The sequence below is a fragment of the Ochotona curzoniae genome, unplaced genomic scaffold, assembly GCF_017591425.1.
Source record: "Ochotona curzoniae isolate NIBS_2020 unplaced genomic scaffold, NIBS_Ocur_1.0 contig_1, whole genome shotgun sequence".
In the NCBI taxonomy this organism is placed as follows: domain Eukaryota; kingdom Metazoa; phylum Chordata; class Mammalia; order Lagomorpha; family Ochotonidae; genus Ochotona; species Ochotona curzoniae.
Window position 1 is genome coordinate 25,712,940 of NW_024464918.1, and position 27,578 is coordinate 25,740,517.

General features: G+C 47.1%; 1 protein-coding gene across 5 annotated transcripts in view; it reads right to left on the minus strand.

Annotated features, from left to right (window-relative positions):
- ARHGAP26 (Rho GTPase activating protein 26) overlaps positions 1 to 27,578 on the minus strand; it is a 392,826-nt gene that overhangs the window by 252,564 nt on the left and 112,684 nt on the right. For all 5 annotated transcript variants that reach the window (XM_041000639.1, XM_041000725.1, XM_041000551.1 and 2 more), the window contains exons 4-10: positions 27,315 to 27,386; positions 25,085 to 25,186; positions 21,182 to 21,292; positions 14,012 to 14,116; positions 12,532 to 12,661; positions 10,342 to 10,442; positions 4,515 to 4,609 (exon numbers count right to left, since the gene is read on the minus strand). In XM_041000639.1, the coding sequence (XP_040856573.1) occupies positions 4,515 to 4,609; positions 10,342 to 10,442; positions 12,532 to 12,661; positions 14,012 to 14,116; positions 21,182 to 21,292; positions 25,085 to 25,186; positions 27,315 to 27,386 (716 nt within the window). The remainder of the gene's footprint in view (positions 1 to 4,514; positions 4,610 to 10,341; positions 10,443 to 12,531; positions 12,662 to 14,011; positions 14,117 to 21,181; positions 21,293 to 25,084; positions 25,187 to 27,314; positions 27,387 to 27,578) is intronic.

Sequence of the window (27,578 nt, forward strand, 5' to 3'; positions counted from 1 at the left end):
GTGGATGGAAGACCTCCCCACCCTCTTCTGTTTCTCTCTCAAAATATGTGATGGTTACCACAGTAACCAAAGGAGGGCAGAGCTTGCTTCCAAGCAAACCTGGAACAGAAAGCAGAATTCTGGCAGACCCCTCAGGCTGTGAAACCACAGTTGCACCACTGAGAGGCACAAAACAATATCACACCCCACCAGCACCCAATAAAGGCTGAGACGACCCTGATTTCAGCTTCCATGAAAAGGGGAGTTTAAAAGGCCCCTGCACATCTCTTCCGAGCTCTTCTTCCTCTGTAGCCTTCTCCCTCATGTCTGTCTTCCTGCTGCATGGGGAAGAGAAGCCCATGACCATGGTTCCCTGAAATAAAGGCCATCTAAATTCTTTGAGACCATCCAGGCCTGCTGAGGTCTTGGCCACACCTTCGGGTGGGCGGCACCAGCATTGTCCACCCATTTCCTAACTGATTAAGAGACTACCAATGGAGAACATCTTACCTACAGATTCCCCACTCAACAAGGAGGGGTTAGGGAATGCTTAAAATCCCAAGACCTTCCTCAAACCTTTGGCATCTCTCCCACCCCTTTCGAGAGGCACCCCACTTCCCGGCAAGTGCTTTCCCCTTTTCTCCCCTTCCCTGCTCACCTGGTCCCTTCGCAAATAAACTTTTCTATCTGCAACAGATTCCTGGCTTTTTATTTCTATACTAAGCTGGGGAAAGACCCCACTGGGCATTTCTGGTAACATTTTTATCTATCTGGCTAAGTTACTCCTTCCCTGGTGGTTGGCAAACCCAACTCTGTGTGTGTGTGCGTGTGTTTGTAATCTAGCACTTTCTCTCACTAATTACTTTTCAAATAAAGCATATCATAAGAAAAAAAGGAAAGAACAAAAAGAACGGTGGAGAAATAAATATTCTGGAATTCATGGGACATGGGCCAAGTCCATGTTGTTGCAGCACTATGCTCCATCGGTGTCACCTCTTTCCTGGACTTCAGAAGCTTACAGAGTTGCAGGCAGAAGGACAGAACCAAGTTTGGCCTTAGTGTATTACACTTTTATGTGATGACACTACACGCAAGGATGATGAGAACAGCACTTCCCAATTCTGGCTCCTCAGCTTCTTCTGAGCCATCTTCCTACTAATGTGCTTGGCAATGGAGCACATGAAAGCCCAAGTACTTGGGCCCCTGTCACCCACCCTCAAAGGAGTTTCGGACAGAGTTCCAGGCTCCCAGCTTCAGCCTGGCCCGGGCTTGAGGTTGTAGGTGCCTGGAGAGTGAAGCAGCAGATGAAAGATAGCTTTCTCTCTCTTGTTCTTTTTTTCCCCAATCTCTCTATTTCTCTTTCCCTCTCCCTGTCCTTCCCCTGCCTTCTCCACCCCTTGTCACTCTGACTTTCAAATAAACAAAACACATAAATCTTAAAAAAGAGAGAAGAAGATCAGCAACGATGGATCACTGAAGAGCTTAACAATGTGGACTGCAGAGCCTCCGGCCCAGAAGGTCAGCTGGTGCCGTTCTGAGGGAGGGATCAGAAAGTTCTGGTCCTTACGAGCAGCCCAGGTAATGCCTGGTGCAGCCGCTTTTCACTGTGTAATCAGCTCACAATACTAACCTGCTGACCTAAGCCACCTAACCCACTCTTGGATAAGTACAGGGGATTTTCAAAAAGCTTTTAGAAAAATGGAATTAAAACTAAGTTTATTTTTGTGCCAAAGACTTTTGAAATCCACATAGTTCTACTGGAGGGCATCGGGGAACAAGGCAAGTGAAGGAGTCCTTAGGAGAAAAGGCCTTAGCTGCTGGGAAGACCTGTTCCTTTTCTATTCTCTCCTAGATTTGTAAGGAAAATGCAGACAGACAATGGAGTCAAAAAAGGAGAAAGAAGAAAAAAGCTGCTATGCCGTAACCTGACCTTTGAGACTCAGGAAGAAAAAAAAAAAAGTAATTTCTCAGGAGTGTGTACTCTCCTCCTGCTCAAGAGGATGCTCAGTGGCCTGGTTCTTTTTTTCCTTCTTTGGTGGGGGGAGATGCTCTACCCCCTGGATCATGCCCTCAATGTCTGCTATGGCTGGCAGCAGGCAAAGCCTAAGGCAGGAATCCAGAACTCCTTCTAGGTCTCCCAATCGAGTGTCCAGGACCCACCCACCTGCTGCCTCCTAGGGTGCACAGTGGCAGCAAGCTGGATGAGAAATGCAGAAGCAGGCACTGCAGCATGGGAGGCAGGCACGCCAAGCAATGACTTAAGTCTCTGTGCTCAATGCCTCCTCCAGAGGCCAGGTCCTGAACCAAGACTGGAACCCATCCATACCCAGGAAACAAAGGCAGAAATGGCAGAGAAATGAGCTTCCAAGTGCACTCAGTATGTGAGCCTGACCAGGGTCTGCAGAGAGCACAACAAAGCAGGCAAAGTGCTAGGTGGCAATGGTACCACTTCATGCAGACTTCTAATGGCCCATGAATCAACTCTACAACTTCTCAGGAAACCTTTACAGAAGAAGATGCAGAATGCAAAGTAGCTTGAGGAAGCAGCTCTGGGCTGGTTTTCTGTATGACTGGGAGTAGTGGTGTGAGGGATGCCCATTTGCACCCAGCCATGTGAACAGACCAGTGACTCCAGCAAGGCTGGACATTAACCCTAACCCTGGGCCAGACCCAAACTGCCTCTGCCTCATCTTGCACACATCCTTCATGGCACGTGCGTAGAGCATGCAGTTATAGGGCTGAAGAGCAGAACTGGCCAATTCTGATCTGAGGAAGGCTTCTGCAATCCCTGTTTGGTACCCCAATTCAGCCCTCCCACTCCTAAGCATGCCTATCCCTTACCATCCCATCTCACCTTACCCTGCACAGTAAATGGTTGGGACTCCTTCTTTTCTTGAAAATCTAGGGTGGGCATTTAGCCTCTCAGTTAAGACACTAGTTGGCATGCCCAGGATGCCCATATCCTGTATCAGAGCACCTGAGCCGGATACCCAGCTCCAGCTTCCTGCCAATACAAACCCAGGGAGCCAGAGGCGATGAGATAAGTCATTGGGTTTGGCTACCCATGCTGCAGGCCTGGATTAACTTCTCGGTTCTATTCTGGCCCCAGCATAGAGCCACTGCCGGCCACTGCAGCCAATGCAAGTTCTCTGTCCCTGTCTCTCAAATAAGTAATAAAGATTTTAAAACCTTACATTGGCTGATCTACATATAGAAATGAAATATCTACTCTAAAAGATACACAGGACAAGCTAATTCATAACAATTTAGTAGCTAATTCTCATGGAGTATCTACAACCAACCACTGAGCTTCATCCATTTTCCCTATAAGAAGCCTAGGAATGAGGTCCTGTTACCTCTTTGTCTTCCAGAGGAAGAGACTGAGGCCCTGGAAGATGAAATCACTTGCTCAGAGTTACAGGGTGCCTAAGTGGCCAAGTCGACATCCAGATGCAGGTGACCTGGCTTGACAGCCAAAGGTATGGTGGTTCAATTGCTTAACAAGTGGGGTTTGCTTCCACGAGCTTCTGGTGGAGGGTAAAAGGCCATGCTGCCTCCACTGGAGCTCAACTAGCATCCAGGAGCCACAGTACAGAGACACCTACTGCGGAAAGGAGCACCAGCAGCTGACGCGCAGCCTCAGGATGCCTGAGCACTAGACAAAGGGCAGCAGAGTTAACATTCCGGAAAATGTCAAAGCACTGGTTTGGAAAAATGGCCTGGCTTTTTGTTTGGTTTTTTAAATAAAAAGAAAAGAGATTAAAAAGGCAGGATGTGAGTACCCTGCTGGGATTCAAGGGTCTGGGTGCTAGCACTACTGCGCTTCCACAGGCAGCACCAATAAGCTTAACACGTGTGTTTCATTGAAGGCCAAGTGAAGGCCAGTTGCCAAGTGAAGCGCCTCCAGAATTGGAATGTTATCAGACTAGCTTAACACCATGCAATGATACAATTTAATGAGACGCTCCACACATCTTGAGACATACAACACACAGCTCTCACTCTCCAAGTTTGATTTCGCAAGCAGATCAGTGTCTTTCCTGGGTGTGCATGTGCACACGCATACACACACATACACACAGTGTTAAGTGAAACACAGTAGATAAAGCCAGCATGGTGTTTTGAGTAAAATTTCTTTCATCCCAATTCTTTTGGAAACACTGTATTAATTTTTAAGGAAAAATACAATCACAAAGAGCTGACACAATATCCTGCTAAACCATTCCTTAAACTTGTACTCAATCTCCTTGAGGCATAACTCACATTACTGAGCATGGGAGCATTAACACAAAATAAAAAACCAAGCCAGCGATTCAGCATTAAACCTCAAAGACAAGCAGGGGTATTGATTCTTGCATTGCCTATCAGCAATGACTTGAGACCTCCTCCAAATGGAATACAACTGCAAGATGGTGAAGAAGAGAAAGAAGGGAAATAAAAGGAAGTAAGGAGGCAAGAAGGGAGGGAGAAAGGGAGCAAGATAGGAAGGACATGAAATTCAAATCACTCATGTGCATTGCTTAACAGTGACTCACCTGTCCACAGCTTCCACATCAAAGCAAAACCTCTTCTCAATCGAGTCTGTTTTCCGCCGTGTACAGGACTTGAGTGTGACCGACTCATCTTCTCCCTGGTGGGAACAGACAAATCAACAAGATAAGGCCAGAATGGGGGCTCTGCTCCTGGGCAGGATGAATGTGGCAGATAAACAGGAGAGATCACACCTGTGTGTTCTCAGCAGGAGACCTCACATGAGGAACTCAGGTGGATCAAATCTGTAGACTTCACTGTTCTAAGAACCAAATTTCTTCAGTGCTGCTGGGCCAACCCCGGCTCGGCCCCAGCCCTGGCAGACCTGTACTTGCAAGAATGATATGCGCAGAAGCCAATGGTCTCCTCTGGACCATGAGCTTTGGTGACTGAGCATCACAGCCTTCTGAGATCAGAACCAATACTCCCTAGACATGTTCAAGCAGCACCGTGACCCTCCACCTCTGGCACTGCGCTGACCACAGGTGAAACTGATCACACAGGTGATGGTTCAAAATAACCTCTCTCCGACATTCCTCTAAGTTCACTCGAAGCATGGATTGCATGTTTTTCTTACTTGTCTCTCCTAAACCCAAGGAACCCAGAGCAAAATCATTGCTCCATAAATAAGTCTTAATAGTTTTAATGGCAATATAATGTACGATAGGCTGCAGGTGTCCAAAGTACACAACTGATAAAAGTCTGCCATTTGTACATAACCAGTAAAGGCACTACCTCACCACATCACTACAACTAAGCTGACCATGTTCCTGTCCCTCCAGCCCCATGGTAACTTATCCTTCCTCCAAGTCTAGCCCCAGAAAACCACTGACTCTGGTTTTCTGTTATCTGCATATCACATCACATTTTAGAAATGGAACCACACAGTATGCCCTGCATGTCTGGTTTCTTTCCCTCAGCATAAGCACCTTGCAATGTCATGCAAAATTAAGAGTCTGCTTCAGGTCTAGCTTTGTGGCACAAAAGGTTAAGCTGCCACCTATATCACTAGCATCCCATATGGGATGTCCTGGCTGGTTCATGCACAATCTAGCTCCACACTAACACACCTGGGGAAGCTGGTGGAAGATGGTCCAAGTGCTTGTTTCCCTAAACCCATGCAGGAAACCCAGAAGAAGCTCCTGGCTCCAGGCTTTGGCCTGGTCTACTTTTGGCTGATGTGGCCATTTAGGTAGTAAACCAGCAGATGGAAGTTCTCGCCCTCTCACTCTGTCACTCTGCCTTTCAGGTAAATAAATCTTTTTTTAAAATAAAACCTGGTAAGCAGAAGCTGCTGTCCTGGGTTTCTTCCCTGTCACTTCAGAATGTGTGAGGATTCCTGCTTCTCCTTGCCCCTACCAATCCTTTTTTCAAAAGCAGGCGGAGAGTGGGAGATTAGCAAGCTTGCTCATTTTGTTAAAATAGGAAATGTGACTACATAAGGTAAATATAACCACCCCTTAACATCAGAATATGACACAAGACACAGAAGGCCTAGGAAGAGACAGTTTATATTCACAAGCCTTACAGCTATTGTCTGTTACTAAATAGCAAAGATGAATTTCTCAGATGGAGACTTGTTCCTTTCCCAGTTTGTGTAACACTGGAGGGTGTTAAGCAAGTTCCAAGGGGCCACTGTTTAGGGTAGGCTCCTACACTGGGCCCCCAAAGACCAGACTGCTGATCAGAGCAGAATCACCCAGCACAACGCTCCAGCCTACTGGGCTGAAAGCAAGCTGTGTGTTGGATCTTCTGAGAAACCAGGAGAAGGAGTAACAACTGAACTTCCCAAAGGTGCCAGTTTCTGTTGTAACGCACAATCATGAAGTTCCTTCCGCCTTAGTCCTTATACTAAAAAGTAAACAATGTATTTTAAAAGTAAACCTTGTATTAGGAAGTAAACCTGATGGAAACCAGTTATTCTTCTATTTACTGTCTTCCTTCACCCCCTTACAGGCTTTAAAATGACTTTTTGTTCCAGTTGCTGCTTTCTTCAGCCTTTCTCTGCCTATAAAATACACCTCCTCTGCTTTGCTCAGCAGGACCCTGAGACTATTTTATGGAATGAAAAGTTGTTCAATTCTGGAATTGAAAAAAAAAAAACAGTAAGAAGCCTTTCAACTGTTGATAAACACCCACGCACAGGGGACTGTGACCCTGGTGACTCCTAACTAACTGGAGATGCCATGGTTGTGCAGCAGCTTCCAGTGGAAAGCTAGCAGAACCATCAGGATCTACCAGGCTCATCACAACTAAGCAAAGAGGCAGCTTCTGTTCCACAGATAACCATGCCACATAAGAAAAGATGGCTCAGCTGCTCAATTACTGACAGTTTTAAAAAGGGATCTATACAAATAATCATCACTTAAATAAACAAAAAACTATACCGGTGACAAACACTACCAAAAGCAAAAGGAAGAGAATGAGGGGCAGGTTTTGCTATACATCTAAAGTAAGAGGATCTGCCATGGTTGGGAAAGGCTTTCCTGAACTGAGATGGGAAGGATTCACAGGACATAAAACAAGAGCAAACAGAGTGGGGCTGGAGAACAGCAGGCAGAAAGGCCCTGTGGCTCGGGTCTAGGGAGTCTTAGGGGAACAGAGGGAAGGTTGAATCACTGGTGGCCCAGAGTGAAAGGGAAAGCAACGCAACCAGAGGTTTACTGGTGGACAGGGACCAGAGCAGGCAGCAGAAAAGCAACAATGGACTGCAAGCCAGGAAAGGTCCCCAATTCACCATGGGCTTTCAAAGGGTAAGGTCCCAGAAAATTCCTCCATCACACTTGACCAGGTATCCCAGGGGATAGAGTAGATCTGATCACAACTGCAGGCCTGAAGCTGGCAGAAGAGTGGGAGCTTTAAAGCCGGGCTGGGAGAACCAGAGGGCCACAGGCTAAAAGGTTCATAAAATCATTTGGTTTGGTCCTGCCAAGATAACTGCTGGTGGGACTTGAAATTGAATAAACCTACAGTAGGCTAAATTTTAAGCTGATGATTTTGTATGGCTTGCTAATGCTGTCATAAATATCCAAACAGCTCTTGGCAGAAAAACGGTTCTCCACCCCTGATTTAAAGGGAATCACTCCAAAGGCAAGAGAGCATAAGGATGTAAAAAGGTTGGAAGAAAGTCACGTTAGGAAAAGAAAAAATCCAGCACCCGGGACAGTTTTGTATATATAGGAATGCTAACACATCACATGTGTACCCCAGACAAGCTGAGAAAACATCACCTCTAGTAGGCAGCTGGTCCTCACACTTCCACTCCTCAAGGAGCAGCAAAGAAACTGTGATGGCTTTAGATCAGGATTTGAGTCCTGGCTCTATAAGCCATTGGTTGTATGACTTTAGAAATCATTTTATCTTCCAGAATCTCCATTTCTTCTCTTTTTATTTTTTAAATATTTATTTATTTACTTGAAAGAAAGAGTTCAAGATGGAGAGGGAGGAGAGAGAAGAGAAAATCTTCAATCTGTGGCCCACTCCTCAAACCTGGGTCTGGGCCAGGTAAAGCCAGAGCCATGAACTCCATCTAGGTCTTTCACCTGTACCATCTTCCACTGCTTTTTCAGGTGTGTATACAAAGATGGATAATAAACAGAGCAGCCACGACTCAAAATGGCACTCCTATATGGGATGCTGGCGTTGCAAGTAGCAACTTAACCTGCCTTTACTTCAATGTTCTCCTTTCTGAATGGAGGAAGACTGGACCCAACATGATAGTAGAGGTTAGATAATAAGGGATATTGAAAAGAAAAAAGGAAAAACAAGTGGAAAAAAAAAACAAGAAAGCTAATCACAGACAGTATCAAGTATACTCAGTAAGTAGCAGGCTCTGCCCCAAGATCACATACATGAAGTCATGTACACCCATGAACAACCCAGTAGGCCATTCACTCCCTATCACTTCACTGAGAGCTCTGGGGCTCCAAAGCTCCACCATAATTTATCTCCACCCTGCACTTTCAAAGGTGAAGATCCAGGAACACAGAAAACACAATGGAGATCTTCATTAAAGGTTTGGGGAAAACACAACATAAAAATGCCCAAAATTAATTCAGTGAAGCTAATCCAGGACTGACAGTTACGCTCCTTCATTTTTACCTTGCATGCCAGGTGCCCCTGCTTACACAGGCAGCTTAAGAGTCCTTCTGAATCTAATTTTTCAATGTCATATTTTCCCAATATTCTCTGCAAGTCAACCCTGCTTCTGAAATACAAAAAGGGTTTGTGACTGCTCAGATACAGAGAAGGAATATAGACGCTAATAAGCTCCTCTACTATGGCTCAAGGCCAAGAAAGTCAGGAAGGAAAATTGGACGTGGAAGACGACAGGGGCACATTTGTGCATAACACCTAACCCCACAGCCCCATTTACAATGCCAAAGCAGAGATCTTCAGCTTTCCACAACATCACCCACACGCAAACAGCGCACTGAAATACACCTCAAAGAGGAACAGGTAGGAGTGCTCGTTTACAAGAGACACTGGGTCAGCAGATTAGACACCACTGGAAAGTCATTTAAGCTAAACATAGAACCACAGCACTGATTCAGATCAGAGGATATCCTGGGAGTTAAAAGTATTTGATAAAAATTTTACTAAATATTTAAGTACCTCTAAAAGGAGAATAAAACTTCCCTCGAAGCTAGAAACTAGAGGGTCAGGGCCTTTAGAAATCATTTCAACCAACAAGGCAAAAATAAGGTGAACAATCTCCTTTTTTTTTTTTTAATGACAAAGGCTAATTGCTTCCAAGGTTAGGTCATTAAAAGGCAACACAACATCCTCTTCAACTGCTAAAACATTCACTCTTGAAGTCTGTAGCTACCCCAAAGCCACCATGCCGTGAGGAAGCCCAAACAAAGCCATGTAGAGAGATCCAACAACAAGCTGACCAGGAGAGGGGGAACAGCCATCCTTGAACTGCTTTAGACCCTCTTCATTCCAGCTCTTGTCATCATGGAACTTCATGAGCAACCCCAAGGGCAAATCCTTGGAAAAAATGCCCCCTGAATTCCTGACCCACCAAAACTCCAAGAAACAACGAATTGGTGTGATTTTAAATATGACTACGTGTGGGAGCAACTTGCTTTGCAGTAGTAGACACCGGGAACATCAGAACTGTCAGCTGAGGATTGGTATGGTGGTGCACCAGGTTCAGTAGCCACCTGCGATGCCAGCTTCCTACGTGAGCACCAGCTCCACTTCCACCGCAGTGTCTCACTAATGCCCCTGGGAAAGCAGTGCAAGATAGCCTGGGAGACCCAGATGGAGTTTGAGGCTCCATCTACCCCAGCCATTGCAACTATGTAGGAAGTGAATCAGCAGATGTTAAGATCTCTCTCTGCTCTCTGTTTATCCCCCTTCTTTGCTACTCTGCCATATATAGATATAGATAGATAGATATTTATATATAAATATATTATATATATAGAGAGAGAGCAATATATAGAGAGCAAGCAACATATATATATATATATATAGAGAGAGAGAGAGAGAACCATCAGCTGGCAGTTCTGTGTATATGGAGTTAGAATAACTTGAATCTAGTTCAAAAATTAGGTCATCCAAGATCTGGTAGCATCTGAAAACCCTGGACACACCAGACACTGTATTTGTGTAGAATGCATCAATCTTTCCTAATTATAATTCCTAACATAATTTACAACTAAAATTTTTTATCGTGATTATTCTTCAGGGCACACCGCCTATTGGAGCTATTGTCTAAAAATGCAGTGAAAGACTGGAGTTGTGAATTCACATGTGTATTATAATCAACATTCCCACATATTAGCCAAGCAAATCAAGCATGAAATTAGAACATGAACTCACCCCTTTTCCTCCTGATTTCTGGTCAAATGGGACCATGCTGATTTGCTTGGAATCCCGCTGATACGTGCAATAGTGCTTCACCCAAGAGGTTCCAAAGTGACCTGCAAGGAAACAGTTTATGTGAAACATTTACGCTTGCCCAGGGTGTGCTGCATCTCATTAACACACACAGCAGCACTCACCCGCTCTCAAACTGTGTTAGGGGCCACATGTGCTCCACACAAGCTGGACTGACACGGGCAGAAATCCGATCCCACAAGCTGGAAAGTGAACCAACCTAGGCTTTTCTCTTAGGGACCAAAAGAAGTCTGCTTTCCATTCATGCAGCCAATCTTAAAATATAAGGGAAGAAGAGGTTCCCTGGGGGAGATTCAGTCACATTCCCATCATGAATCTCCATCTGATATTTCTGCTGTGTTCCCTGACAAGAGTAGGATGACTGAGGAATGGACACAGAAAGCCTTCTCCAAGCGCCGTCACCATTCCCATCTGCTGCGATGACATCATGCATCCCACACAGCTGCTCAGCGACTCTGCACAGGAACTCAGGGGCGCTGACCTACTTCCAAACCCCCTCACTGCTGCTTTAGCAAAGCTCAAGAAGACCAGAAAAGCAGACCAGGAAACCTCAGAGATGCAGAACGGAAGTGAGAACAATCGCCCAGGTGGAAACTCGGGCATCTGTCCTTCAAAAGGATCGCAGAGGAAAGAGGGAAATGCCAGGAAGCCAGGTTCTGACAACAGCTCTGATTTTACTCAGAGCTTTGTTGATTATTTAACAGAAAAGTTCAGCCCAAAAGGACTTCAATCAGTGTTAGTTCTGAATGCTTTCAGAGATCCTATAGCAGAAATGATTCAATTTTTTTAAATTAGCTTTAGCATACCTGACATCATTACTAATGGCAAAACTGCTAAGTACAAGTATCCGATGTCATTTAACACACTTTGGCAGTACAGCGTTTCCACTGAGGCAACAAGGACAAATGCAATTAACAATCATCCATTATGGTTTCTTCCTGGCTTGTGTGACAACACAGGGATTCCAAAAGTGCAGAAGCATGGACAAATTGAGTGTCAGGATAAATGAAGGGAAGTAACGGATTACAGCTAAGTGAATAAAACAGAAATACAGAAGTCCACAGAGACAAGAGGAAAATGGACAGATGGCTGGGTGAGTGGACAGACTGACAGCAGGACAAGGAAGGAAGAGGAGAAAGGATGACATTTCCCAAGGTACATGAAATGGTTACTTTTAAATGTGGAGAGAGTAACACAAAGACTATCAAAGGACACTACAGCTTTGGGGGAGTAAGGGAGGGTGTTGTAAAATCTGATAAGGAGAGTCATGTGACCTTAAGCATCAACCTACAGATGGCTGTTTAATTACAAGGGCAAAATCATGGCTATACCATGGTATTAACTCACATCATCACTCAGAAGCAGATAAAACACCATTTGCATCAGACCACTGCCCCCAGAGACAAAACACAGCACTGCTCAAGTGAGATTTGAGCAGGGACACAGAACCTCATGTAATCATGAGTCCTTGCTGATGAAAGCTCTACAGAGAGTCTGGCCTGTCACGAAAGGCAAAGAAAAGCTACAGAACCATTCCTGAAGTCATGGCAACGAGATGCAGCAAGCATATGAGGTAGCTTAGGAAAGCAAACTGCTTCCTAAGAGTCCCAGGAGCCTTACTGGGACAACCAGCCAAACCAGAATATTGACTGGAGTTAGGATTACTAATATTATTACATAGTATTATATAGTATTATAAACGATCAGCTCCCTCGACGGGGTTACACAAAAGAATAGTTTCTTAGAGAATACGCATTAAAGAAGCATGGCTTTTTTTTTTTAGTTGGAAAGTCAGATACACAGAGAGGAAGATCTTCTATCTGAAGATTTATTCCCCAAGTGGTTGCAACAGCTGGAGCTAAGCTGATTGGAATCCAGGAGCCAGGAACTTCTTCCAGGTCTCCCATACAGGTGCAAAGTCACAAGGCTTTGGACCGTCGACTGCTTTTCCAGGCCACAAGCTGGATGGGAAGTGGGGTGTCCGGGGTTAGAACTAGCGCCCATATGGGATCCCAGCGCATGCAAGGCAAGGGCTTTAGCCACTAGGCCACCACACCGGGCCCCATGAGTAGAAGGCCTAAGGCTCACCAAGTCGCTCATCCAAGTACTTACGCTTCTCTTGCACGTACAGGTACCCTTCCATGGTGTATGGACTGATGGTCTTGTGCTCAAGTGGATTCTCCTTCATCTTCCTCATCAGCGATTCCACTTCTGACCTAGTACCTTCAAAGCGATTTCTTGTCTGGAATCAGAGAACAGGATTTTTTCAAATCACAGTGATGACATGGCAGAGTAGTCATTAAAAAGCTCAGTATAACATAATCTTTGGATCCAAAACCGGACAATGGACATTTGGCCCTCCAGGAACTGGGCAAATGCTCATTCCTGAGGTGCATGCTTACAGGTTCAAGTCCTAGGCCAGAATGACTCTCAAACTCTACTGACCATCAAAGCCATCGAGGGCAACTTAAAGAAAACACAAATGCCTGTACCTCAAGACCTGGCTCCCAAGAGATCAAGTTACTATCTTTAAAGCTAGAAATCAGAGTTTTAAATAAATGGCCCAGGAGATTTTGGTTCAGAAGGGCCAGGGGCCTGTAGGTGCCTCATGCACTCAAAGCCATGTCTGCCCTGGACTAACCTACATCTGGTAACTGGTCAAGGTGAGGGAGAAGCAGGGAAGGGCCAGAGCCCTGGCTTCCATTCAAGCCCACTCTGAAGGCCCACGCCAGCTCTGGATCCCTAGGAGGCCTCACCAACTGGACACCCGCATCCGGGCCCAGCTGCTCCTGTCTCACTGTCACCAGCACAAGTGCTGCACTGACATCTCTGTTTAAGATTCAGCACAGGGAGGAAGCTGAGGAAAACCTTGCTTCTGAACCCTCTCAGGACACTCTGTGACTTCCTATTGTACTCTAACATGGCACAGGGAACACGGCAGTTTCAGGTTCCTAACATCCATGCCACACAACCCTATGCACGTAGCCAGGTTGCTTCCCAAACAGCCTGAAACAAAGAAAAGAACTGGGTTCAGGTGTGCAGTTAAAAGGGGCACTCGAGTCTCCCCCAGAAAAACTGCTCTTAAAAGCCCCCAAAGCCATGCACAGGATTCTGTGCCCCAAGAATCCCTGCATATAAAACTGGGGAAAGGAGGCTGGGGGTGAAGGGCACAGCCGAGGGCTCCTGTGAGCCTTCTCACGAGACGGATCAGGACACATCCTTCAAGCAGGAGGTCAGCATGCATGCCCCCGCCCCCATCTTCTGAACACACTTTGCAAAACATCACAGAGCCAGGTAGCCAGAGGCACAGAGAGAGAGGCTGGGCTGGGCGGGACTTGCATCACCAAAAGGAAATCCTGACTCTGATGCTACAGATTTCAAACAGAATAGGCAGCAGCCACTTCAGAGAACATAAACAGGGCTTTGAACTAACCAGGAGTCTGATCTAGGGCTACCTCCCAACACCTGCCCCTGCTGCCCTCTGCATTAGAGCAACACCCACCCTGGTCCCCTGAATTCCAACCCACGCAGGTGGGCTCCCTGGCAACAAGTCCCATGTGATTTTTCCTTTCCCAGCACCAAGCACACTCACGTTCTGGATGCTGATGGTCAGCTGCGTCTTGAAGTCACCAAAATCCTTGGCCAGCTCATAACCGTGGTGGTAGAAAGTGAAGAGGCCCTGCAGGAAGGCCAGCAGCTGGAAAGGAGGAGCATAGGCAGGTGAGGCAGGCAGGCTGAAGCGGGGGCACTGTGTGGGTGCCTGAGGTCCCAATATAGCTGTGGAAGTTGAGTGATTATTCTCTGGCTTATTAAAAATAATTTTATCTCAGCTATCTGCCGTTTCCTCTCATTTTTGTGTGTGTGTTTGATTTATTTGTTTCGAAGAGCTACAGAGACAGAGGGCGAGAGAGAGGGCTCCCATCCACTGGTTCACTCCCTAGATGGCTAGAACATCCAGTTGGTCCAGCCTAACGCCAGGAACTGGAGCTTCATCAATGTCTTCCACATGTGAGCAGGGGCCCAAGCACTTGGTTTTCCTAGGCCGTTAGTTGGGTTGGAAGTGGAGCAGCCAGGACACAACTGACATCCACATGGCATGCTGGTGTCACGGATAGGGGCTTTACCTGCCGTAACCCAGTGTTGGCCAGTGTTGGCCAGCTGCAGTCCCACTCACACACTCACTCTACAGTGTCCTCTCACAGCAATGGTAGGCACCATTCTCCCTGAGCTCAGAAGAACCTGCCTTAGGGCTGAGTCACATAACCATCTAGTGTATTAGAGTTTTGGGGGCTGGCATTTGGTGCAGCAGATTCACCCATCAGGCTGCCCTACTTCCAAAGCAACTCCATACTAAAGGACTTGCAAGCAACGGAAGATGGCCCAGGTGCTTGGACCCCTGCCTCCTCTTTGGGAGACCTGGAAAGAGCTGCAGCCTCCCAGCTTTGGCTGGTCTCAGCACAGGCCACTGCAATCATTGGGGAGTGAATAAATGGATGGAATATTTAACTCTGCCTTTCAAATAACTAAAATCTTTTTATAAGGAAGATTTATTTTATTTTTATTGGAAAGTCAGATACACAGAGAAGGAGAAACAGAGAGGAAGATTTTCTGTCTGCTGATTCACTCTCCAAATGGCCAGAAGATCGTTTGGTCTGCAGCCAACACCCAGTACCCCAGCAATTCAGCACAATACATTTCCTGCTGGTTTTCTTTCTGCTTGTAAGCAACCAAATGCTGCTCGTAAAGATTAAGAGTCACGTCATCCCAGCTCAATTATCTACGAAATATGGCCTTGGACAAATCTACATATTCCCATTTCTTCATCTGAAAATAGGAATAAAAACAGCACCTAAACTTAAGAGATGTTAGCAAACTGAGTGTGCAACTCAGGAAAACAATATGTTTTGGTTTCAGTTGAGACCATCAATTGCTACTTCATGTACTCACTCTGAACAAACCTAGGCCAGTGGCTTCAACTCTGATGTACAACAGAACCATTTTGGGGCTTACCGAAATGCAGATTCTCAGGCCCCAACTTTTCATGTCTGGGTAGAGCTGGAGAATCTACAGCTCTCTCTTGAAAAACCACTGATTTCAAGGTGTCTTTACCGCTGTGTGAAGACAGCAGTGCCGTTGATCCAAGATCCCCAAACAGACTACTAAACCATAGTTAGTACCAAACCATGTATGTTTTCTTCCTACACAATATATCTACAACAAAGTTTGATTAAGAAGGCACAGTAACATTAACAAAAATAAATAATAAGAAAATAGAACAATTACAAGGGACTTCAAAATGTTTGTGACTGTTGTGGCACAGTAAGCTAAGCCACGACTGGGAAGCAGCCATCTCAAATGGGAGGACTGGTTTGATACTTGGAGGTTCCACTTCTGATTCGGTAATGAGCCTTGGAACACTGCAGATCATGACCCAAATCCCTGGGTCCTTGACACCCACATGGGAGACCCAGATGGATTCCAGGCTCCTGGGTTTGGTCTGGCCCCATCTGGCTGTTGCGGCTATTTAGGGGGTGAACTGGTGGATGCGGTATCCCTCTTGCTCTGTCTCCCCTCCCTTACTCTGCCTTCCAAACAAATAAATCTTAACAAAAAAAAAAAAGACAGTAGGGTCAGGCACTAGAGCACTGGTCAAGATACCTCTTGGGATGCCCACATACGAAGGTACTGGGGTTCCAGCTGCTCTCCTGAGTTCAGCTTCCTGATGACCCACTCTCCGTGATAAAGCAGGTGACCGCTCAAGCCACAGGGCCCCTGTCACACAGGCCAGAGATTACACTGAGCTTATGGTTCCCAACTGCTACAAGCATCTGGGGAAATGAACCAGTGGACAGGGGATGTCTCTATTGTTCAAATAGGTAAGTAAATATAGACAACAATTAAAGACAATATGCACTTTCCAAGACTCCTCCTCCTGTAGCAACATACTGATATGAGTTACATGAACACAGGCTGTGTGTGCGCGTGCGCACATGTGTGTGTCATAGTATCTTACTCGACTGTCTTCACCCTTCTCATGATGATATGAAATGATGCCATGCCTATGTGACAAGGAGAAGGGAGCTGAGTGCCAGAGCCACTGTGACAGTATCGTAGCACTCCCAGGAAAAGGTTACTTTAACACAAGCACTGAGATACCACGACAATGGACCTAATAACCCCGATGGTCCCTAAGTGACTAGCACACAAACGGCATATACAGTGTGGCTATGCTGGACATCGGGGCGCCATAAGATCACATTGTGCTCTGTCAATGCTCATATTTATAAGGGAGATGTACTGTTCTCCCTTTTTAAAAGTGGAGAGAATGAAGCTGAGAGAAATACCTTGCCCACAAATACAGAGCTAGTGAATGGCTGGGCTGGGATTTAAACCCAGGCAACCTAGCACTATGGGCCCTGAAAGTAGAAATGCCCTGAGACACTGCACGCTGCAACAGAGTGTCAGAAAACGGAACAGTAACTCCTTGAAGATTCATTTCACAAAGAAAAAATAGCCTGAGAAGGGCTGAGAAATAAGCAACAATTACATATGAAGCTTGGGGGTCTTCACTCAGCAACGGCCAACAGATGCAGTAACTGACACATCAGGTGGGCCCACTAGAGAGCAAAGGGGATAACCCAAAAAGCTCCCATCACCAAAGCTCTCGGAAGAGCCAATTCAAATAAAGCTCACCAAAAGCCGGCAATGACAGAATAACACCAATCACTGAGAATGTCAAAATTGCTTAATTGGCACTGTTCTTCCCTTCTAGACGCTCTAGTGAGAGCAAATAAAAAGGACGCAAAAGACTAACTGAATGTGGCGGCACTGGAATTCCTGCCCTGACCACAGGTCACAAGTTCTCACTATACACTTGACCGACAAGCCGACTTTCACACTCCCGTGCCCCAGTCTGGGAAATTCCTGAACTGGCTAACATGCAGCAGAAGGTGGGGACTCTGACCGGAACCACAGACAGACAGGAAGCTGGCTCTAAGGTTTCTGAGACAAGAGATATTAGAATGTTAAAAATAAAACTCTTAGAGTCAGTGTTCTGACATGATAGGTTAAGCTGCTATCTGTGGTGCTAGCATTCCATATGGGCACTGGCTAAGTCCTCGCAGCTCCACTTCCAATCCAATTCCCTGCTAATGTACCTGAGAAAGCACTGGAAGATGGCCCAAGTACTTAGGCCCCTGCACCCACATGGCAGACCAGAAGGAAGTGCCAGGCTCCTGACTTGAACCTGGTCCAGCTCCAGCCACTGTGCTCACTTGGAGAATGAACCACTGTAGACATTTGGGGATGGAAGAGTTCTAGCTCTCTCTCTCTCTCCTCTCTGCAAATTGCTTTTCAAATAAACTAAAAATTAAAAAATTTGAAGTTAAAATATGGGCCTGGCGCAATGGCCTGTGGCTAAAGTCCTTGCCTTGAATATGCTGGGATCCCATATGGGTGCTGGTTCTAATCCCGAAAGCCCCACTTCCCATCCAGCTCCCTGCTTGTGGCCTGGGAAAGCAGTTGAGGACAGCCCAAAGTCTTGGGATCCTGCACACACATGGGAGACCCAGAGCAAGTTCCTGGCTCCTGACTTCAGATGGGCACAGGTTCGGCAATTGCCGTCACTTGGGAAGTGAATCAATGGATGGAAGATCTTCCTCTCCATCTCTCCTCCTCTCTATCTGACTTTGCAAAAAAAAAAAATTCAAAATTAAAATTAAAACTAAGTTTTTATTTCTTACCATTAAGCCTTTTAAGTTTGAAGTAGTTTTAAAAGCAACAATACTAGCCATTTTACTCCATCCCTAAAAAGACAGGATGTCCTATAAATTTAAATCAATGCAATCTTTTTCACTACTGTTTCTGTGAAAGATTTACTTGAAAGGCACAGTGACAGAGAAGGAAGGATAGAAAGAGATCATCCATCTGTCTCACTCATTCCTCAAACGGCCACCAATGGCCAGACTCAAGTCAAGAGCCAGGAACTCCATCTCTGATTCCATATCGGTGGCAAGTCCTTGGCCATCTTCTGCTGCTTTCCCAAGCACATTAGTAGGGAGCTGGATTGGAAGTGGAGCAGCTGGGACTCGAACCAGTGCCCCAACATGGGCTGACAGTGCTGAAAGCAGTGGCCTAACTCGCCATGCCACAGCGCCAGTCCCTTTTACAGCATTCTTTTCAATAACCTTCCACCTCTTGGCGCCAGCCACCTTGACTGCACTTGGCCTTCAGGATCACGAAGATCTGCATGTCCTGTTTCAATTTTTTGGAAAGCTTCATCATCTTGATCCTATTTGTTTAAAATTTCCACCAAAAGTTCCGCTGTAGTCTGTAGCTGCTCTGGGCACGATAGCTTTGGCACCCATGGAGTGGAAAATGTGTCACGCTTTTTCAGTCACAACTGTGTGAGCTCAACCAGCTGAGAGCCTGTGGTGTTGGCCATTGTCTCTCCCGTCAAACGTTGATCCTTTTCCATTCACACATGAACTGGATTAATGCTTCTTTTGCAGTGTGCTGCGCAGGCTTCGTCTTTCACTTCTTCTCACCCCTTCCTATAATGCAGTATCCATTTATAAACGGCAGTTATTCCATAAACTTGTCAGAAGGCACTGATTTCCACACGCTTTTATCCAAGCTTCCCTATCACTCTGACATTTCTTCTCACTTCAATTCTAAGAATTCTATTCCTCTGATACGGCTATCTGGAAACCAGTGTTTCACATAGAACCTCAAGGTAGCTCCTTTTCTGACACTGTTCTAACAAGTCACTGTAAGTTCATTCCAGCACACTTTTTTTTCCCAAATCTATGTCCCCCCCCCTTTTTTTTCATAATACAGATCTTTCCACTAACTCTTCAAAGAGCTCTTGTACTCAGATCACCAAATCTAATAAACACTTCCAAGGAAGTTGACAGAAGCTGGCAGCAGTATCCCATATGGGCACTGGTTTGTGTCCCAGTTGCTTCACTTCTAATCCAGCTCTCTGTCTCCGGCCTGGGAAAGCAGCAGAAGATGACCCAAAGCCTTAGAACCCTGAACCCACAAGGCAGACCAAGAAGAAGCTCCTGGTTCCCACCTTCAGATCAGCTCAGCTCTTTTCTTGATATTGTGCCCATTTGGGGAGTGAACCAGCCAATGGAAGACCTTCTCTCTCTGGAAAAATCTGCCTTTCAGATGAAAATAAATAAATCTTTAAAAAAAGGGGGGGGGGGACTGGCACAGTGGCGTAGTAGCTAAAGTCTTCGTCTTGCAAGTGCTGGGATCCTGAAGGGTGCTGGTTCGTGTTCTGGTTACTCTATACCCCTTCCAGCTCCCTGCTTGTGGCCTGGGAAAGCAGGTGACAACGGCCCAAAGCCATGGGAACCTGCACCCATGTGGGAGAGTCAGAAGAGGCTTCTGGCTCCTGGCTTCAGATTGCCTTAGCTCCAGCCATTGCAACCACTCAGGGAGTGAGCCAGTGGATGGAAGATCTTTCTCTCTGTATCTCCTCTCTTTAAATCTGACATCCAAATAAAAATAAGTAAATAAATGGTTAAAGCAATAAAAAGAAAAATAAATACAATTTTTAAGAAAGGAAGTCACCATAGGAGGTGGCTAGGAGCAGAACACAATTCCTACATAGTAAAAGAGCATGCTCTCAGATTCCAAAGGTGGTAGGAGGCGTTAGGAAACTACCAGCAAGTCTATATCCCAGAGGCTTATGAACCGGAGGTGGAGCACAGGGACCAGCCTCTGCTTACGACACTGGCAGCCCACAATGAAGCACCTGCTCTACTTCAGATCCAGTTTCCTGTGAATGCATCTGGGCAAGGATCAGCAAATGACATACAAGCATGTGGGTCCCATTGGGGAGACTCCCAAGGGAATTCCAGGCTCCTGGCTGTAGTCTGGCCTGGCACTGCCCCAACTGTTCTGGCCATGTAAAGAGTAAATCCGCAAACAGAAGGGCTCCCTGTCAGTCATTCTGCCTTTCAAATGAAAATAAACTTCTAAAAAAGGAAGGAAGAGAAAGAAAGGAAGTACAAATAATACGTACTAAAAAGACTGTTTTATTTCAGTTCCTCATATTCTGATTTGCTTAAGCAAAGTCGCCTTTGCTACATCTAGGTAGATCTTAAAGAGACACAGGTGTAAGTACAGATGAGAAGCTACAGTTTTATCTAAGTCCAGGGTCGGCGAGGGCTCTCAGCCAAGGCCCAGGTGACCTGCTGGATTCCCTCAAGTCCTCCTGCGATAGTCTGCTTGCACCAGGGCTGCCACAGCAGGGTGGGGCAGCACCATGTCCAAGCACACCCACAAGCAAGCTGGGGTAGCCTTGGCTGAAGTCAGCCCTTGCCCCACACTGGGTCACTCTGCCCAAGTCCAGGGTCCATCAGTGTCCACTGAGCTGAATGAATTTACAGAAGAAAGGCGGGGTGGGAAAGAGGTGCAAATCAAGGTATAATCACACTTGACAGTGAATTGCGAACTCCTCCCTTCTGGCCTCCCACTGCAAACAGCAAAGCACACTCCATCAGGCAGCACCAGGAAGCAACCTCTGCTGACTCTGCTGCTGTCCCTGCTGTGGCTGTGGAGTGAAGGCTGCTGCAAAGAGGCTAGGAAAGCCAGAGGGGCCCAGCCTGGCCACCAGAAGGAGGCACAGCCCCAGGGCTGCAGATACGTCACATCCACAAGTGGGCATAGCGTGTAAGCCTCTAAGAGCACCTGAAGCGGAGGGCACAGATGGAAGCACGGATGCCACAGGCCCCAACCATGTACTTACGGGCTCCACAAACTCGAACATCTTTCGCTCCTGGACTTCCTGCACCTTGAAGACGTACTCCAGGGAGACTTCATAGAAATGTTGTCGGACCAGGTGCACTTGGCTGTCTGCCTATAAACAGGACAGGATTCAAGGGAAAAGTTACTTTCCAAAAAGAACATTCAGCCAACAGGCCAGAAAGCAATCTCCGGTGATGACTTACAAACCCAAGTAACACGGGCATGATCGTAATGGCCAGCAGAACGCTGACTTTGTACCAGGCACCATGCCTATGATTATAGGTATCATAATCTACTGAACCCTCATTAAATTCTTATAAGGAAGGCAGCACATTATGTCTAATTTACAGGAGGAAAATGAAGCCTCCTGGTGTTAATGAACTTGACCAAAGTTAAATAGCTCATCCTGCACAGCTGGAATTTTCATCCTGCTAAACCTTCCCAGAACATTCCTGTATAAGAAAAAAAAAAAAAAAAAGGACATATATTTCCAATACACAAATCCATCACATTACCATGACATTTTAAGAACTTGGCAAATTTGTTCCGGTGCAGTGGGCTAGTGGCCAATGTCCTTGCATGCCAGGATCCCACGGGGACACCAGTTCGTGTCCCGGCTGTCCCACTTCCAATCCAGTTCCCTGTTTGTGGCCTGGGAAAGCAGCCAAGAACAGCTTAAGGCCTTGGGGCTCTGTGCCGATGTGCGAGACCCGGAAGAAGCTCCTGGGTCCTGGCTTTGGATCGGCTCGGCTCTGGCTGTTGCGTCTACTAAGGGAGTGACCCAGTGGATGCAAGATCTTTCTGTCTCTCCTTCTCTCTGTGGATCTGCCCTTCCAAAATAATAATAATAATAATAATTAATAAATCTTTTAAAAAAAGAACTTGACAAATCATTCATTCCCATGTAACTATCACGAGCAAAAAGTAACCTCCTTTACAGAGCATACAACATAGTGCAGAAAAGACACAATGATAAACGGATCATGAAGATCAAGTTCTGATACAGTTCAGCATGCTATCAAACAGCCCCAAGAAGTGCATCCAATCGCTCATGCAAGCAACTTCCTTTGGGACAAACTCATACCTCACGGCACTACAGCCAGGCTGCAAAGAGCCTTTTGCACAAAACCAGGCTGCAGGGCCAGGTCCCAGGAAATTTGTAACGTGACCAAGCAGGACATGGAGCTTATCCAAGCTCGGAAGAGTCCAAGTTGGAGGCATAATTTTGGAAAGCCCCTACTCCCAGCACTCTTTTTGCCCAGGTGCAACTGCTTAGCTAGGCTCGCATACTTCCCATCTGGGCTCCTGCCAGCCACGCTCTGTATGCTGCTGGAACTTTCTGTGGTCTCCTTGTGCAAACCCAGCACCTGTGCTGAGGCATGCATGCACTTCCCTGGTCATCTCTGATTCCTCACACCTCCTCCCACTTGGCACTGCAGGGCAGCTACAGGCTGCTTCTGAACACACACAAAGCTCTGTCAACACTGAGGTGAGGCGGGAACAAACGCACCAGGAGGCAGGCCCTGTGAGGGGGGGACAGCTGGTGCCAATCAGAGGGGCAGGGACCTGACCTGGGCGCATGCCCTAGGCCTAGGCTTGTGAGACCAGCTTCAGCCACTGCCGCTCTCTGGAGAAGGGAGTGATTATATCAGCCTTTGCTTGTGAGAAGGATTGCATCTAAGAAAAGATGGGCTAATGCATCTGAGCGATTTGCACCAGGGGAAAGTGCCCCCACTCATGTATGTGGGCCATGACAGGCCCCTAGCGCTTCAGAGCAGAGAGGGCTCTCTGTCCTCCTCTGCCCAGCTCCAGTCACAACACCCCTAGGCCACCGCACCTCTCGCCTGACTGGGCTTGCCACCTTCATTCTGTCTCCTAGCCCCTAGGCAATCCCCACTGAGAAGCCAGAACACCTTCTCAAAATCTAAGTCAGAAGCCTCATGGCTTCCAGCCTTTACCCCTAAGGACACTGTCAGGGCAAGACCCCCGTGATCTGCTCATCCCCACCTGTCCAAGAACAGGCACTGTGCCCTCTTTGCCATGCTGTGCAAACTCGCCGTCAGTGTTCCATCCCCTGGACACACAGACACACACACTCACTCAATACACTCTGCAGATGACCCAATAAACACATTCATGACTGTTATGCCCAATGTATTTCCCTGCTGTTTTAACCTAGCCCACTTGATCTTATCACCCAAGGACTTGGGTTTTTGCTCACAAACCCACCCCCAAAGAGACTGTCCTCACTCTGTACCCTGCTTGCCCTTCTCATGCTTCTGGGAATGGGTCCAGACTCTAGAGAGAAGCATATTCACTGACCACACTGTCTCCGTGGGTTACCCCAACTTATTTCCTTGTCACCGTGTCAAACTCTTCTTTCTCATCTTTCTTTCCTCGTGTGTTGCCTACTGGCGTGGGAAGCTTAGGAGGGCAAAATCCTCGTCCCAGGTCTTCCGGCTCCCACCCAGACCCAGCGGTGCCTGGCTCATGTCCAGCAGAGCTTGCAGGATCAATGAACTGATGGTCACCATGTGGCCATCCCTTAGCACCAAAGGCACAATGGCCCTGGAGTGACATAGCCCTAAGAAGCAACACATAATTGTGCACTTCCAAGGACAAGAAAGAAAAAAATCCCACGTGGAATTCTGTGTTTCTCTTGCCCAGGCCCTGCCTACTCCAACCAGCCCGCCCTGCAGATCGCACCAGGCAGTCCTCCTGTCACTAAACCTGGAAGGCTACCAGCTTCTCCAACGTTTCTTGTAGACTCTGTGTGGGCACTCAAACAGCTTATAGAAACAGGAGCATTACAAAAAGCTGATTTTGGAGACAGTAAAATTTTTGCAATCTACACACTGTTTTCTCCTTGGATTTTTTTTTTTTTCATGAGCATTGTAAAGGGCCCTCATGTGCATGGACTCTGACCTTTTTTTACATAAGCTTCCCTTTCAATTGTGTTTTCCACCTTTTTGCAGGATGCCCAAAAAAGTAGACCCTTCATTTTATTCACCACAAGGCACGCTGAGCCTGAACAAACTCTCACAAGTTTGCAGTGAGTCTCAACACAAATCACTTAAGGGAAAACTTCCAGGCAATTGAATGCACTGACTGTTTTCAAAATCATCCACTAGGTGGCAGCCTTGCTCCACCTTGCTGCTCCCTAGGCCTCCCTACATGGCTTTAGAGATGGGCTCAAAGCACACCCTGGGGAATTGGCAATCTGAGGAATAAAGCTGGATAATCACCTAGCAGATTTCATGCCCAGGGTGCCAGGTGTTGAACAATGCTTCCTAAAAGCTGACTTATTTTTCAATAAATGTGAAAGAAAACCATCACTAAATAGCAGGACATGTGTTCTGAGTAACACCTACCACCTGGCAGCCTCCACAGCCTCCCCTAAAAGAGCACAAAACAGGTGAGAGAAAGGGGTTCCACAGCCTGCGGCCAGGACTGGCCAGCCACTGGCAGACATCTCCATATCTCCTAGCTTCAGTTTCCTCGTCTGTAAAAACGGAAATGATGCACACTCCAGCCCAACAAGATGAATTGGGGAGGACCCCATGCAAAGAGCTCCCCACAACTCCTAGTGAAACACTCACACAATTAGTGTTGGCTGCAGGGCTACAACTAATAAGCAATGCTGCGGATGGACCTGAACCAGCCAGGATTGGTGAGCAGTCCCTGTCCCCAGAGATCTGGTGGAGCACTCACAGGACAGAAAGGAACGGACATCAGGAACACTGCCGGCCGGGAAATGCAGCTCCTGGGCAGTGCTAAGGTAACCCTGGCACTGGGCACGGGAGGCAGATGCAGGGCCGAGCGCCCCTCCCGAGGACTCTTCTGGCCGGCCAGCAGCCAACTGCAGCCACACATCATACTTCCTCCAGGAAGGCAAATTTCTTACCTCCTGAAGCTGAGACTCCTTCTTTTTGGAAGATAAGTTCAAGTGCTTTTCTAAGACGCTACAATACTTCTCGGTCTCCTTGTCATACTTCTTTTTGGCTTCCTGAGAACAGAAGAAGAAAGAGGAAAATGTCGACTGAAAGCAGCACCCTGGCCTTCAAGTTCTGTGTTTTATGTCACAGCTGCGAAGCATCTGAGTACACCATGGCTGCCCACAACCAGGTTCCGAAAATTCATACAACACCCAAGACTTCACACAAACGCCTCCCATCAGGCCCAGAGGCACCCCCGCCATGCCAGACTCTAGATGCACACCCAGTGTGCAGCCACGGGAAGCCAGAGTGTCCACCTCAAAGAACTGTATTTGGGGTTTTGTTTATTTTTTTCTTTTAAAGATGTATTTTTTGGCCCGGTACGATGGCCTAGTGGCTAAAGTCCTTGCCCTGAACACACCAGGATCCCATATGGGCGCCAGTTCTAACCCAGGCAGCTCCACTTCCCATCCAGCTCCCTGCTTGTGGCCTGGTAAGACAGTTGATGAAGCCCAAAGCCTTGGAACCCTGTGCCCGTGTGGGAGACCTGGAGAGGTTCCTGGCTCCTGGATTTGGATCAGTGCAGCAAAGGCTGATGAGGTCACTTGGGGAGTGAATCATCGGATGGAAGATCTTCCTCTCTGTTTCTCCTCCTCTTTGTATATCTGACTTTGCAATAAAATAAAGAAATAATAAATCTTTATAAAATAAATAGATCTTTATTTTTATTGGCTACAAAACCAGGGAGCTCCTTTTTCCTCAGACATGTCAACAGAAACCCGGCAGACACACGTTATACAAGCGGTAAGGAAAGTCCTGGTCAAGCAGAGCCCCTCCTTCGGCGGTGGCACACCAGACCTGGGCAAGAGCCTGGCTATACAGCGCCCTCTGCAGGCCTGCTGCCTCAAGGTCCCCTGTGCTCATCTTGTGTTGATGGTGCAGGGACAGAGAGGGACCTTCCGGAAGCAACTGGATTTCACCAGACTGGCGGGCAGTGCCGCATGACCGAACCAAAAGGTCAGGACACAGAGACACACGTGGCAGGTGGGCTGCCCACCTCTCTGCCTCCTAGGTTACCCTCAGCACATGCTCGACCAGCCCCCATCCCCTATCAAAAGCCAGGAGACTGTCCGACTGAGACTGTCCATCCAAAATTGTAAGTCCAAACCTCCTCCTTCACAGAGAGACTATTCTAAGGCATTTGTTAGAGTCACATAAAGCGGACAGAGTGAGAGAAGGAGAGACAGACAGCAAGCTAGCGAGTGCAGAGCTTCCCCGCCCCCACACTAGCCATCAGCCATGACTTCTCAAGGCACTGAACCAGGGAAGGGAGCAGAGGTCTGTGCCAAGCAAGAGTGGTGATGCCTGAATTGCCCTGCAGGTGGCGCACTCAACTGGGGATGACCTGGAGTAAAACTGGAGAAGAAAATGTGGTAAAACTTTGGGATTCTGTGGATTCCAATGCAAACATCTTCCCTAGGGGTGACCCTAACACTCTGCAGAGGGTCAAGCCGACCTTAGTGATTTCACCCTGGGCAGGGAGCTCTGGAGACGGAACCTTTGAAACAAACAGGGTTCCTTTCGTGGTGTCTGATGACATGAGAGAATCAGCCTCATGGTGGCTGGCTTTCTTGGGTCAGGGGTGACATGTGGTGGTCTCAGGGTGTGTGTGTGTATATATATATATATGCCAAATGGGAAATTCTACATAAAACTGTCACTTTTCACAATTAGAACACTAGAAAAATGTAAAGATCTGGTAAGAGAGGGCAGATTTCCTCACAGTAAAATCCGGCTGAGTAAAATCTAGTTCTGCCTTCCTTTAAAGTAACTCCAGAGGCCCACAGGGTTCAAAGGCAAGCTTGCTTAGGCTGAGGGTCCCAGACTTCCACAATAAACGCTTTGCCACAACAACAATGTGGCCCACTGCTCCAGGATACAGCCACCCAGCAACACAGTGAAAGCCAGGGTTCCACCTGAGGAGGATTTCCAACCTAGAGCAAAACAATCAGACGGCACAACACCAGGAGGTGTGCTTGGCTGACCACAAAGGCGGGTCCACACAGCGGTCTCCCGCAAAGAGCAGTGGAGCTGGACACCAGCTTACCTGCTGAGCAAGGCCGGCGTAGGTCCCCGAGGAAGGCGCTGCTTGCCAGCCCTCCCACCTAGCCACCCCAGAACAAGGCTCACAGAACTCACCTTGGCAGCCCCAATCTGCTCTTTGCGAAACTTCTCCAAGGGTGTGATAAGCACTTCGCTGGCGTTCTCAATCTGGCGAAGAAACGACGGGCAGGGGTCAGCGGAGAATCACAGTGCATCACACCCATAACCTCACTGCCCCTTTAACGCACAACTGACATAGGTTCTTCAACATACACAGAGGACATGCGCCAACTGGGTGGGGCCGAAGTTTTACGATTCAGGGGATGGTTCCTTGTAAAATACTCATTCACCTAACTTACA